Here is a 14,805-nt window from a genome sequence, read left to right on the forward strand (position 1 = left end):
CAGCATCTGGAAAGCTGTAGGTTCCCCACCACCCCCTAATTCACAGGGCAGCTCAGCCAACTCCATGATAGCTCCCTCATGCAGAAACTCTTTGCTTGAATCACTATCCTTATTATAACAAGCTGTGGTGGTTTCCTAGCTTTGTGCAAGACCACAGCGCCATCTGCTGGAGGGGAAGCACCAGCAGCATATATTATGATCAGGCCAAATCCCCACCTTGTCCAGCACTCTGTCCTCACAGTGACAAACCAGCATGTTCAACAAATATAGGTCCCTACATCATATCAGGGGGTTGACGTAAATGACCTTTGAGGTTTCTCTCCCACCTCTGATTCCCATTCTCACGCAAACAAAAGTTCTGCTTTAAAAAAAAGGAAAGGACAACGTATTGAGATCATTTTTGTTACAAACAGTTCAGCACTTTTCGATGTTATCAAACGAGACTAACATTCTGTACAAAAAAATCGGTTTTAATGCAGATTAAAAATCACCAGACATAACAATCTCAATTCAGACCTTCAACAGCAAAAATGGGTGTCACGGTTTCCATTTAGATGTATTTACAGTGTTATTTTCTTTTTAAAAGGTACAATATATACATAAAAACAGAAAGTTGGAAATCAACTCATTTAAAAATAATTTTGCAACATTTTCCTTTTAAAAAAATAAAAAAGATAAATTATTGGGGGTGTCCCCTTATCTGTCCTTTCTTGTGGCTTCATTCTGCAAAAATGGAAATCACCGGCGCATTTCCCAGATTCTTAAATACCCTTTTGCAAATGCAAATAGACACTTTTCCTGTTTTAGAAAACTACTTCTTTTTGGTTCCCTGCTTATTTTTTTCACATCTATAAACTAGACCAACAAAAAGGGGAAATATCAGATATCTGGAGCAAGTGTAGCAGAGCTTCATAAAGAAAACATTTTATCGTTATAAAAACAAAACGAAAATGCAATTAGGCACAAAAAACAGGAAATCTGCCTAGGGAGTCTAGAGAAAGAGGGTCTCTCCCTATAACGTCCTCCTTATTCCCCATCCCGTATCCATCTCTACTTTGGTGTGCTTATTACCCAAGGCCCCACCTGCCCCATACATTCAAGGAACTATGTACCACTTTAAACAGTCATGGCTTCTTCCCCATAAAAATTGGGAACTGCCATTTTTTCAGGGGGCGGAGCTGTTATTCCCCAAGGGATGTAGTTCTGGAGGGAGAACAGGGTGGTCTCCAAACAGCTCGCTGCCCCCTTAACAAACTACAGCTCCCAGGATTCTTTGCGGGCAGCCATGAATGTTCAAAGTGGAAAGACGCTGCTTTAAATGTGCAGGGCACATGCCCCCCCCCCCAATATGCTCACCAGCATCCTTTGCTCCATGCTGCCGCTACACAACCAGGGGTTCCACCGTGTTAAAAGGTGTCCTCTGCATTCCTATACAGCGCCCCCAGACAGAAAAAGCGACCCCCTATAGTCACCCACCACTGACACCGAAAACAGAAACAAAACTTCAGCATCACATGCCGAGATCCATACATTAAACAAGGATATACAATTAAGGCACATATTGGCAATGCCAATCTGACCCGTAACGGGCCAGAAAAATCTCATTCATGCACACATACAAATGGGTTCTCTCTCTCTCACTTTCACACACACACTATGGCTCTACCGACATCTACCCTATTTTAAAAGGAAAAAGAGCAGGGGGGATAAAATGAAAAGTGAAGCCAGTATCCCCCCGCTAACCCTTCACAAAACCCAGACCCAGAATGTTCTCCTAAGGCAGAGGTGGAGAAGGGATGTCTCTCTGGGGTGCTGATGGATCAACTCCCATCATCTCTGATCACTGGCCCTGCTGGGGCTGAGTTGGGGTCCTTCAAAAACATCTGGAAGGCCACAGCTTCCGCACAAAACTACAGTATCTGAGTGTATTACACCAGCTGGATCCTTGAGAATAACCCAGTGAAAGGAGACTACAAGTCCCAGAAGGCCATTCTTGGGATCCAGCAGTGCAGGATCAGGACACCTGGAAGTTGCTGCATGTTGTTTTGTTCTTCCCGCCTAGTTTAGAATCCTCCTTGCTCAAGGGGAGATACAGAATTCTGAGACACAGCTACAATGCCCCTTGGTTCTTAAAAAAGCCTGTATCTTCAATATTGAGGTCTGAGAATCCTTTCTATTCGCTCTCAACACCTGTACCCTCAGTTGGAATACAGATGTGTTTAACCTTTGCAAAAGCAACTACTTTGCAAGAGAGGATTCCCCTTATGATACTTTCGGAGCTATCGCTGCCCAAGAGAGTGAAATCCTGAAGCCACTTAGGTGTGCACAGGCCACAGGTGTTCCAAGAGGTCTTCTGTAGGAGCACAACAGCCTCATCTTTCGTTTTAGGTTTTTCGCATCAAAGTCATCAGTGCAGGTTTAGACAAGGTAGAAGTCAAGGCGGTGTCAGTTACATAAATTTGCAAAGAGAAGCAACAGTATTGCAGGATGTTGGGAAAATATAGTACTGACCCGAAGAGAGACACCTTTTAACTAGCCCATGGGCAGAGACATCTGCAGCCAGAGCCATTATCCCAGGTGAGGAAAGAGGCACAATGAGCTCAAGGAAAGGAGGCAGGGAATGAAGTGTAAGGTGTGCCCCAGGTACGCAAAGTTTAATGGGGTGGATGCTGGATACCCTAACCCTAATCCTAACCCCCTAAACACATTTTATGGGACCTGTGATGGAGCTTCAGGGGCTGAAGGCAGCCTGCCTGGATAGCCAACCTGCTGCAACAAGGAAATGAAAACTTGGCAGATGGGAAAGGGCTGGATGGAGGCAAAAGCACCCGTTTATAACCCAGTTACCTTTATAACTGCAGAACTTTGCAGTTAACTCTGCATTTAATGCTGTAATATCTAGCACACCTTTTCGGGGGAGGTGACACAATACCAAGATGAAATAGCAGATTTGATCCTATTAGCCAAGGCATTGCCATCAACCCATGTTAGCAAATGTCTTATCTGGCAGGGAGTGATGGATAAAGACACCTGCCTGCAATATTAATATCTCTGTGCGTTTGCAGTCTGAGGAAAGAGCACAGAAGACAGGCAACCTCTCTGATTTATGAGCTGCTTTGGAAAACAAACAATGTTCTGAGAACTATCCTATTCACAGGGGATATCCTGGTTGGGTTTTTTTTTGGAAGGGGGGGAGAAGAGGAGAAAATAGAAGACATCACACATGCTACAGCAGACCAGATGAGTCCTAAAAACACAGAACGATGCATCATGTCACCCCCCCCCCTCTCTCTCTCTCTCTCACACACACACACACACAAAAGTGGCCACTTGGTGTTCACTTAAGGCTACTTGGCCCTCATGCTGCCAACTAGTGGTTATTTAGGGGTACTGCACCTACCGGGCTCCTGCCTCAGGCGGCCTGCACAGGAGGTACCAGCTCCCTTGCAGATTTAAAGCAGGTTCACATTGAACATATTTCAGAAAGTCTCTCGAGACATAGAGCATGAGCAGCAGAGGGGCGCTCTCAAAGGGGCAACTGCCCATCCAATCGGCCCATACAATGAACCCAGGAGTGTTGCTGGTTTCATTTTTGGAGGGGGAAAAAACCGAGAAGGAATTAGAGGAGCGAACAAGATTTGCAGAACCCCCTTCCTATCACAGGGGAATGTCTTCAGCTGCAAGCTTGATAGACCCAGAGACAGAAGAAGGGAGAGTCGTATGAACCGTCCCAGTCGCCTCAGCCGCCTACACGCCGGTTTGCTCTTTGATCCAGGCCCGCAGCGCCGAAACACGAGTGTACATTCCCGGCTTGTTCCTCTGGGCACAGCCTTCCCCCCAGCTGACCACGCCAGCCAGGAACAATGTGTTGTTGGCCTCCAAGCTGACCAGTGGCCCACCGGAGTCTCCCTGCAAAGAGACAAGAGCACACATGCTCAGAAAGGGGACCTGTTTTCGTGACCCTTTGTCCACCAGCCCAAGGAGCCGTTTCATTCTCAGGAGAGACCAGCATTTGCACCAAACGGCCTCCCTGGTGCACTGTGGTTCTGGTGGGGTTCCCGTGCCCTTCAGTTGGGTTCGGGCAACTCCAAGGGAAGAAGCTGGGATTGCAAGGCGAGGCAATGATGCCGGAGCGTCACCACGAACAGCAGAGCCTGTGGGCTGCAGACAGCCAAGTTCTACTCAGGAGTAGATGCACTGATATCACAGTGCAGTTCTTCTTATTAAGAAGAGTTCGGATTTGGATTTGATATCACTACCCTAAGGAGTCTCAAAGCAGCTAACATTCTCCTTTCCCTTTCTCGCCCACAACAAACACTCTGTGAGGTGAGTGGGGCTGAGAGATTTCAAAAAAGCATGACTAGCCCAAGGTCACCCAGTAGCTGCATGTGGAGGAGCGGAGACACGAACCCCGTTCACCAGATTGCGAGTCTATCGCTCTTAACCACTACACCACACTGGCTAGCTAATATGTTGCTAGTGCAGCACACTGCATGTTTTGTGTTTTTAAGCTTTTCTGGTTTTATACGGTGCTGCATTTTGTTTCGTCGAGTCGCCTTGAGACTTTTCACTGCAACCCCCCTCAATTAGTTAATGAAGTAAGTAAGAAGTCGGCAGGGCTGTATTCTGAGCTTTCCACAGACATGCCCCCCCTCTCTCCCTGTGGACAATTCCTACCTGACAGGCATCTTTCCCGCCTGTGAGGACCCCGACACACATCATGCGGTCCGTCACGTCATTGGGCACCATCAGGGACCTGCACACGGTCTGGTTGATCACACGGATTTCGAGCTTCTGCAAGATGCTGGCACCGTTGCCTGCAGAGGACCACAGAGGAGTTGCATGGGAGTAGGGATATAGTTTATTCAGGATGCTCTTTTAAGCATTAAATAAATAAATAAAAACCAGCCCTGCTAAGCGTGGAATGGATTCTCCGATTACAAGTCACCCAGATGCACAACCCCCACAAAAACTCTTTAATCCCTTAAGAGATGCCATTAGTTCCTGCCCTCTAGTTGCATCAGGGTAGAAGCTGCTGCTTCCTTTTAGTGTAAAATGTTGCCTACGATAACTTTTACATCGTCTGGAGAAACTTTATAAGATTATACAAACAATGAGGCATACGGCGGAATGGTGCCTATGGTCTCCAGCAGGGTCTCCCAAACGTGGGTCTCCAGCTGTTTTTCGACTACAACTCCCATCATCCCTAGCTAGCAAAGACCAGTGGTCAGAGATGATGGGAACTGTAGTCCGAAAACAGCTGCAAACCCAAGTTTGGGGGGAACTCTGGTCCACAGCATAGTTTGGCGTGCATGAAACACATATTTTAATTAGCATTTGGTTCTTCTTTCCTCCTGTCTTTACATGAACCCTGCAAGACCAGTACTGCTGCTGACACAATATATATTTTCATTAGTGGACAACAGTCCAAGCGACGGAGGTTATCGTTTTGTGCTTGTTACGTTTGTCCTTTTTATATATATATATATATATATATAACATTTTATTGCAAGACAACTTACATAAGAAATAAAAAAGAAAAAGAACAATTAGGACAGACAGACAACAGATTGTCATGATTTTAGCATATGCACTCTTGATAAAGTCCTGTGGTGGATTAAGAGAAGACTCTCTCGTTTTATCTTTGTGATATATATTTTAAATGTTGCCTCCTTCCACCAAACTGCAGATCTGCCCTTGTTTTACTCCCCTCGTCACTGCCTCTGAGTCGGAATCACAGAACTGTGGGCACCAAGTGTCGTCTAGACCAGTGTTCCCCAACCTTGGGCCTCCAGCTGTTTTTGGACTACAATTCCCATCATCCTTGACCACTGGTCTTGCTAGCGAGGGATGATGGGAGTTGTAGTCCAAAAACAGCTGGAGGCCAAAGGTTGGGGAACACTGGTCTAGACCAAAGGCCCTTCACATCCCCACCCAACTCACCTGATTCTTGAGTGGCTCCCCATCCCGTCACCCACAGGGATTTGCCAACGGGGAAGTCATGGGTGACATCAGGCAGGCAGATAGGCTGGATGTATTTGTTGAACTCGACCGGGCTGGACAGCTCTGCCACAGCAATGTCGTTGTCGTAGCTGGCGTCATTGAAGTACGGGTGGCGGATGACCCTCTTCAGGCCCCGCTGCTGAACGTTGCTGTTGCTCCTGTCCCCCTGGTCGAGAAGCCCCATGTAGGCTGTTATCGTCCTGTGGTCCAAATGCCTGCGGAGGAATTGGCAGGTAAGATGATCAGGGGATGCTCTGTTCTTTTAGGGGGGGTAACCATTGCACCCTGCGGCACTCACGTTTGTGTTACACCCTCGACTCCCAAGGAAAGCCGTTTTGGGACAGCTGCCCATGCCTCCCCCCCAAATGTGCCCACTGGCCCCAAAAGGCAAGCAGTGCTAAAACTCATCTAAAGAATCCCTAGCACAGGGGTCAGCAAACTTTTTCAGCAGGGGGCCAGTCCACTGTCCCACAAACCTTGTGGGGGGTCGGATTATATTTTGAAGTGGGGGGGGGGGGAATCAACGAATTCCTATGCCCCACAAATAACCTAGAGATGCATTTTAAATAAAAGGGCACTCATGTAAAAACACGCTGATTCCCGGACTGTCCACGGGCTGGATTTAGAAGGCGATTGGGCCGGATCCGGCCCCTGGGTCTTAGTTTGCCTACCCATGCCCTAGCATCTTATCTATGTATGGCCTTTTGGTAATTACTACAATGCCAATGGTAAAAAGTATAGTCAGTCTGGTAAAGCACAATCTCATCTACCACGCCATTAAGTTGTGCGACTTCAACTATACACGGCTGGTTGAAGTCGCAGAAATTCGATCCAAGGAAGGTGGAGAGCTTAGAAGCTCTATCTATGCTGGGTCTGCTTGGGTTGCCAAGTGCAAAAAGAGCCTAGAAGCTCTTCGCCTTGCTTGCTGGACGAGGTCCCCTCGGAACAGGGATTCTTGGTGTGCTGAGAATTCTCTCTCCCCCTCTATCCATTGCAGGGGAGGGGGTGTGTGGCTCCAATTATTTGGGTATACATGATTTCGTATCTATGCTGAACCCTTCGAACCGAAGCCCTGCATGAGATGCATCCATGATGCATTGCAGAAGAAGCTTTGTCTTAAGAGAATGGTAGCTTTCCAAAATTATTTGCAAAGCCCACGATGGAGGGGAAACTGGAACCAGACAATCTCCTGGGTAACAGTTTGTTCTGGTTCAGGCGTGCCAGCTCCTAGGGTGCAGGTGTCTTCAGCCTCCTCAGTATGCGCTAGCAGGAGGCTGGGCCCCCTTGATGTGGAAGGGGCAGAGGATGTAGGGCAGTGTGCTTCAGTGGCTGACTCCTCCTGAGCACGAAAGAGGAAGTTGCACTGAGCTCCACGTTCCGCCTCCTCCCAGCATCAGGAGAGCAACATGTGCAAGTCACACATGAGCAACATGCACCAGGTGCATGACGTCGTGTGATTGCGACATGTGTCACACTCATAATGGCACATGTGCCTCAATGCACGCTGCCCCCCCCTCGATCTTGGGCGCAAGACAGCTCCTGTTCTGGTTTATGCGAAATTAAAACGGCACCATCCCATGCTCCACTGGACTCAATGCACTCCCAGCACGCTGCGAGATCGACGCAGAAGCCTCACCCTCAGGTTCAAGCATTTATGCAGAACATAAGCCAGTCCATTACTGGAGAAATCCTAGATCTCTACCCACCTCCTCCAGTCATCCTGGAAGCAATGCGCTGCAGACACCACCCAATTCTGAGATATCAAGGAGGCCCCGCAGAAGTGACCGGTGTCCTTGGTGTGGAAGCTGACCTGCCACGGCCACTCGCCCTCGTCAGAGTCCTCCCCACCGATAATCCGGGACTGCTTGCTGTAGAAGCGCTTGCCGCAGTCTGGAAGGAGCAAGAGTCAGAACACCAATGCATGAGTAAATTTGCCCTCCTGTGATCCCCAAGCAACATCACACATCACTCCTGCTTCTAGACCCTTTCAGACGGCTTCTAAACCCCCTTCCAGGTGCTGCTGAACTAAAACTCCCAGCATCCCTGCTCACTGGCCACACTGGCTGGAAGTTGTAACCCAGCAATATCCAGAAGGCCACAGGTTTCCCAGCCCTGCCTCCAAATGCTTCTGCAAAATTAACTGGCAGCTAGAGAGGGGTGTCATTGCAGGCATTTGCAAAACAGGCGAAATCGGCTTGTAGTAGGAACGCTTAGCATTTATATACTGCCTGAACCCTTGAAAGGGTTTCACATGCATTATCATACTGTCACAACAACCCTAGAAGCAGCTTATTGTTGCTCCTGAAGGAGCATCTCCACCCCCAACATTTAGCCTGGACACTGAGATCCAACTCCAAGGGCCTTCTGGCAGTTCCCTCATTGCAAGAAGTGAGGTTACAGAGAACCAGACAGAGGGCTTTCTCGGTAGTGGAACGCCCTCCCATCTGATGTCAAGGAAATAAACAACTACCTGACTTTTAGAATACATCTGAAGGCAGCCCTGTTTAGGGAAGTTTTTAATGTTTGAAGTTTCATCGTGTTTTTAATATTCTGTTGGGAGTTGCCCAGAGTATCTGGGGAAACCCAACCAGATGGGCAGGGTATAAATAGTAAATTATTGTTCTTGTTCTCGTTTACGTTTGTGACGTGAGTGACATTTTGGTCAAGTGCTCTTGAGCTGCTGACTCTCTGCTAGCCGTGCAAGAGTGCATCTCAGGTCATCGGCTTCCCAAAAGGTGACAGCTAGAACCATAACTCACTGCAATTGTCCTCGTCCGAGTTATCACTGCAGTCCTTATTCCCATCGCATTCCGGGTTCTTCTTGCTCAAGCACTGGTTATTGCGGCACTTGTAGGTGTACGTTTTGCAGGAGACGGTGTCCACTGCAAGCAAACCACAGGCAAGGAGGTTCAGCGCCAGGAAACATTTAGCACAGCAGCATTCCCTATGCTAAGCACAGAGAAATCCATGCCCATAGAGGATGTTGCTTGCGTTCAGTAAGAATCTCCCTGCTGGGGAAATTCAGAGCAGAGCAGAGAGGGACTCCAGGACCGCTGCACATCCTGTCCCTGGAAACCTGTTTGCTGCTTTGCATGTCTCTATTGTTATTCGTTTCACAAAATTTATGCAATGCTCGACTGTTTTGTTTTTAAACACCCTCAAAGCGATTTACAAAAAAAAAAGGGACAGAAAAATTTACAGCCCTAGTTTGCAACATGCAAACATTGAAATGCTAAAACAGATTATGCCAACTTTATAAGCAGATCTTGGTAGGCTTGTTTAAACAAGAATGTTTTTAGCAAGCACCGGAAAGAGCACAGTGAAGGAACCTGCTTGATATCAATAGGCAGGGAGTTCCAAGGGTAAGTGCTGCCCCCTACACAGCTAAGGCATTAAGATTTCAGGAAACCAGAACAAATACTGGGACATTGGTGTGTGGGGGGGGGTTGTCTATCTGTCTCCCCTGCTGCCAATGAAACCTCCTCCTCAAATTGCAGGAAGGCTGTGCTCTGCTTCTGGATTCTAAAACCAGACCTGAACTATTCAAGTGCACAAAGTGAGTTCCCCCCAGTTTTCTGGTTATTTCCTTTCATTTATTTACTAACTTTTCCTCTGAGGGACTCAAGGTGGCATACACAGTTCTTTCCCCCTCCCTGTTGTATTCCCACAACAACCCTGGGAGGTAGGTTAGGCTGAGAGATGCTGAATGGCCCACGGTCACACCCAGGGAGTTTCATGGCCAAGCGGGGGAGATTTGAAGCCTGCTCCCTCCCAGGCCGTAGCCTGACACTCCAACCATTACCCCATGGCGGTGCCGTCCCTAGCAACTGACTGCAAGTCCCGTTCTGAGGGCCTTGGCGTAGCAGGGGTTGCTGGTGCCCCCTGAGACTGGCAGGGTGCAAGGCAAAGAAGCCAACAGTAGGGGAGGCAGCAGAGCTGATGGTGGGCAGAGCCATCTAATTTGAGTTTTGCCTCCCTCCTTCTCCTCCCTGCCAAGTTCTACAAGAGCAAGAGTGAAGCTGACAGGCAGGGACTCGCAGCCTGGACTGGCTGGGAGAAGGCAGGCATCTGGGGACTGGCAGAGGGCAGACAGGGCAACAGACCCTCCCAACCCAATGATTTCTTATGGCTCCCCATTGTGCGAAGAGTCGTACCACGGCCACAGCTCCCCTCGTCACTGCCGTCGCCGCAGTCATCCTTGCCGTCGCATTTCTTGCTCTCTGGGATGCAGTTGCCATTGCTGCACCGGATGTTATTTGCCGGACATTCTGCCCAACGGAAAGAGAAGCCACAGGTCAAAATTGCAAAAAGGAAGAAGCAAAAAGGCACCCACACAGATCCCTGGCACAGCAGAGGCAGCGGGAGGGGGCAGCCCGCCCCCCCAGCCCCACATCGCTTTGACCAAGACCCCCCTTTCCCAGTCCACACTCACTGCACTCGGCCTCATCGCTGCCGTCCCCGCAGTCGTCCATGCCGTCGCAGAACCACAATTTCGGCTTGCAATAACCGTTCCGGCATCTGAACTGCTTCTCGGTGCAAGCTGGGAGGAAGGAGGCAGAGAAGCAGTTAAGAGAGGCAGCGCAACCTGGTGATTTACAGAGCAACAGGGCCCCACAGAGCATCAGATATGGGATGGCTGAAGTAGAGTTTGGGAGAACCCAACACTTGCCCAAGGAGGCACCGATCCTGACCTGGAATCTGCGAGTCATGAAGGGAAGCGTGCAAAATGCATGAAAAATATACTGGTGCTGGTCCAGTGCTTGTCCTACTCAGAGTAGTCCCATTGAAATCAATGAGTGTGAGTAGTTATTTTATGTCTGGTTTTTTGTTTTGTTTTTACAATAATCTATTATTGTATATGGACTATGTAGATTGTCCTCACATCCTGTTTTGCAGAATTTTGTATAGCTTGCTTTTAAAAAGAAAACTTTTTTTTTTAATCCATTGACTTCAGTGGGTCTACTCTGAGCAGGACCAGCATTGGAGACAATCCTCTTGGGTTTTTTCCTCAACAGGCACACTTTTCTGGAGCCTTTTAATTTATTTATCACATATTTATCCCACCTTTTCCTCCAAGGAGCTCAAGGTGGTGTACATGGTTCCTCCCCACATTTAATTCCCCACAAATGAACTTGTGAGGATGGTTAGGCTGAGAGGCAGTGACAGGCACAACAAGATCACACTCAGTGAGCTTCATGGCTGAGTGGAGATTCAAAACCTGGTCTCCCAGGTCCCAGATGAAAGGCAGTGCCCTCTCTATGCTCTTTCTATGGCAGATCAGGACTTGCCCTTCAGCGAAGCTTTGAAATTCATCTTTTGTGCCAAAAGGTCTGGAAACTACCCTTCGCCACAGCAGCTGCGTTTGGTGCTGGCCACAGAATTCACCACCCAGAGAATCATGGCTTTAATTTGTGTGTTTTTTTAAAGCAAGTTTATAGACCATATGATGGCAAACATATGCATCAAAGGATGTAGAAGACATTGACTGCCAAAACCTCCTAGGCCGGAGGGTAGGTTGGGGTGTGGAAATTGGGATTTCCAGGAGCTTTATACAGGAACATATATTTTTTTGGGCACTCCCAACAGCTCATCTTTGGAACGGTTTTGCAAACCGTATGAGGCATAGTCAAATTTGCACACTTTCACTTGGTGGCAGAAACCAGATCTGCTATAATGCAAGATCAAGGCACAAACATACGTAGCCCCGTTCCATATCCACATTTCCAAATTCTCTCAAGGGAACTGAGCAGAGGAGAAGGACTCACTGCAGTTTTTCTCGTCGCTGGCATCCGTGCAATCGTTGTAGCCATCGCAGCGCAGGGTCTTGGCGATACAACGGCCGGTGTTGCAGGCAAATTTGCCTGGGCAGGCTGCAAGTCAGAAATTGGGGTGAGGGGAGAGAGGAGAGGTACGTTAAGTCTTGCAAACAGTGGAGAGTACCAATTCCCTGCCTCCTTTTTCAATGGGGTGTTTTCAGTCTGCCCCACTGGAAGTCTCTTTCCCCTGGGAAAAGTCTCTTCCCCTTGCAACTGCTAAGGCCGCCCTTGGATGCAAGAGGCCAGAAAAGGAATATCAGAAATTACTTCTGAAGGTGCAAATGCTTTAAGTCTCTCCCCCACATCCGACCCATCCGACCCACTCCCAGCACCTCACCCCCAACCTCACAGCATTCCCACTTACGGTCGTTGGATTGGTAGGACATGAACTCTGCCGAAAAGCCGCTGTCTACCAATGAAAGATCCGAATGGAAACGGACGGAAATCTTGTTGGTTTTGCTCAATATTACAAATTGCTTCTTCTCACCGCAGTACCTGAAGGGATCACACGGAGGCAGGGAGCCAATGAGAGGAGAGACAGTCCTTTTTTTAAGACAACATCATTCCAAACACAGACACTGAGGTGGACAGGGGTTTCCCCCATTCCTCCCCACCATTGCACAATACAGTATATACAAGACTAGTCCTGCCCAGTGACTGAATTGCTGCACTAAGGAGCTGGTTTCCCTGAACAGTGTGGGAACCTAAGGCTCTCTCCAGAACCTCCTTGTCCCATCTGAGCCTGCCTGTGCATTGAGCTCAGCCTCAGATGCTCTGCTCTCCACCCTGTCACCACTAGAGGTTCAATGGAGAGCATAGCAGACGGGAGCTTTTTAGTGGTAGCACCACAGTCAGGTTTTCTGAAAACCTATTGTATATACGCCTTTGCCAACTCTCACTATGACTCCCATCATCCCTGACAGCTATGCTGTCTGGGGCTTTTAAAATGAAAACAGTGCTCTTTATGTTAAACGATTTGCCGTTTTAAGCTGTTTTAATACAGTGCTTGCCATTCCTCTTTAAAACTGTACATTTTGTTTTGATTTGTTTTTCTAATTATTTTTATTAAACACTTTCTTGGGTTACAAAAGCACACACAGCGTCTCTACTTTCAGTTCTTAAGAGTCCTTTTTGGAACTGGTGTCTTTAATGCCCATTTATTTCAGAGCTGCAGTACTCTGCAGATATTTTCCGATTTAAGGCTGCAAACCCGGTCCAGCCCCACTGCCAGCAGCAGCAGCAGGTGGCAAGAGATGTGCCACTACAGCATCCCCGGGGATGCCAAGGCCATGTGGAGGAGCGGTGCCCCTGAGCCACGCTGACCTTGACCCTGCCCTGGCCCAGGATGGGACCCTGATGCCTTTGGGCAGGAAGCCAGGTCTCTTTCCTGCCAACATTCACATTCCAGCTCCTTCTAAGAAATCACAGCCTCAGTGGGTTGGAGATCCCCAGATCCAATAGTTAGCTCTAACTTTAAAAAAAACCAAAAACACTTGAGCTTATTTATAACATAACCAAGTATAACAACAGGTGCTAAATAAAACAAAAGCAGAAACCAGACCTAAGCACATCGGAACAAATTTCCATACCAAAACCCAATGTGATAAATTAATACAATAAATTGCAAATTGGGTTCACATTATCCTTTTTTCCCCCACCCCAAAATATTATATAAAGGCTCCGTTTCTGCATAAAGCCATCGCCTTGTTGTCTGCACTCTCCCTTTCTCACCATCTGTGTAAACCTAGCCAGGCAGACCATGTCCCAGATTTTAGTTTCACCCCTTCTCTCACGCCCAGTTTTGACACTTAGCTCTCTTACTTGACGTTGTTGACTTCCACATAGTCCTTGGGGCAGGAATTGAGTGGGATGCCAGGCTCGGCAAGGAAGAAGTTGTTGAAGCGCACCTTCGCTCTCTTCTCCGTGGGGACCTGAGGACAAGATGTGGGTGGTGGGAAAAGAGATGAGGGACTCAGCTACACCCAGTCAACTATGTCATTGTAACTGCATTACAAACATGTGACACCAGAGGGCGCTGTAGAGCAGCCCACATCAACTATGGGATTTTTCATTGAGTTTTAGAACACATTTTTTTCTTTCTATTTTAACTTTACAAAGCTGTTGTTGTACTTCACCAGATCTTAACCTATTACAGTATTTGTAAGAACGGATTCTAAATATCGTTGAATTTGTCCATGGCAAGTCTGCGTCATTATGCAAGTTCTTGATATGTTGCGAGTTTATATAAGTCTTTGATCCAATTGTAGAAGGGAGCCTCAACCTCGCCCCTCCAGATGTTTTTGGCCTACAACTCCCATGATCCCTAGCTAGCAGGACCAGTGGTGAGCGATGATGGCAACTATAGTCTCAAAACATCTGGAGGGCCTGGTTTAGGGCTTTAAAGTCGGCACCAACACTTTGAATGGTGCTGGGAAACATACCTCCAAGCTACTTTGGTAACAGAGCATCAGATTAAAAAGAACAACCACGACCATGTATCTTCCTTGGGAGCAACCAGAGCCTAAGAGCAGGACAATGGTGCACAAACTCCTCTTATTTCCCCACAGCAGCCAACCTGAGCACATGCTTTGCAAACTGGAAGCCAGTAATACGGAAACAAGTGCTAACACGGCATGGAATTCCACTGTATTTCCGAAAGTGGCTTTTACATCATATGGGAGCTCAAATATACAGTGGTATCTCGGGTTAAGTACTTAATTCGTTCCAGAGGTCCGTACTTAACCTGAAACTGTTCTTAACCTGAAGCACCACTTTAGCTAATGGGGACTCCTGCTGCTGCCGCTCCGCCGGAGCACGATTTCTGTTCTCATCCTGAAGCAAAGCTCTTAACCTGGAGCACTATTTCTGGATTAGCGGAGTCTGTAACCTGAAGCATATGTAACCCGAGGTACCACTGTAACATGGAAATCAACAGTAAGCGAAATGTTGGGGTAATAGAATGGGCTGCCCATGGGAATGCAGCCTT

The 14,805-nt window shown here is 47.9% G+C and overlaps 1 protein-coding gene across 2 annotated transcripts in view; it reads right to left on the bottom strand.

Annotated features, from left to right (window-relative positions):
- Window positions 1-449: 449 nt before the first annotated feature.
- Window positions 450-14,805, bottom strand: part of ST14 (ST14 transmembrane serine protease matriptase) — a 39,206-nt gene continuing 24,850 nt past the window's right edge. For both annotated transcript variants that reach the window (XM_081889793.1, XM_081889794.1), the window contains exons 10-19: window positions 13,641-13,750; window positions 12,184-12,314; window positions 11,769-11,873; window positions 10,436-10,543; window positions 10,158-10,271; window positions 8,763-8,885; window positions 7,710-7,893; window positions 5,944-6,218; window positions 4,678-4,817; window positions 450-3,909 (exon numbers count right to left, since the gene is read on the bottom strand). In XM_081889793.1, coding sequence (XP_081745919.1) covers window positions 3,748-3,909; window positions 4,678-4,817; window positions 5,944-6,218; window positions 7,710-7,893; window positions 8,763-8,885; window positions 10,158-10,271; window positions 10,436-10,543; window positions 11,769-11,873; window positions 12,184-12,314; window positions 13,641-13,750 — 1,452 coding nt within the window. In that variant the 3' untranslated portion in view covers window positions 450-3,747. The remainder of the gene's footprint in view (window positions 3,910-4,677; window positions 4,818-5,943; window positions 6,219-7,709; window positions 7,894-8,762; window positions 8,886-10,157; window positions 10,272-10,435; window positions 10,544-11,768; window positions 11,874-12,183; window positions 12,315-13,640; window positions 13,751-14,805) is intronic.

This window comes from Podarcis melisellensis, assembly GCF_964234715.1.
Source record: "Podarcis melisellensis genome assembly, chromosome: 15".
NCBI classification, from domain to species: Eukaryota; Metazoa; Chordata; class Lepidosauria; order Squamata; family Lacertidae; genus Podarcis; species Podarcis melisellensis.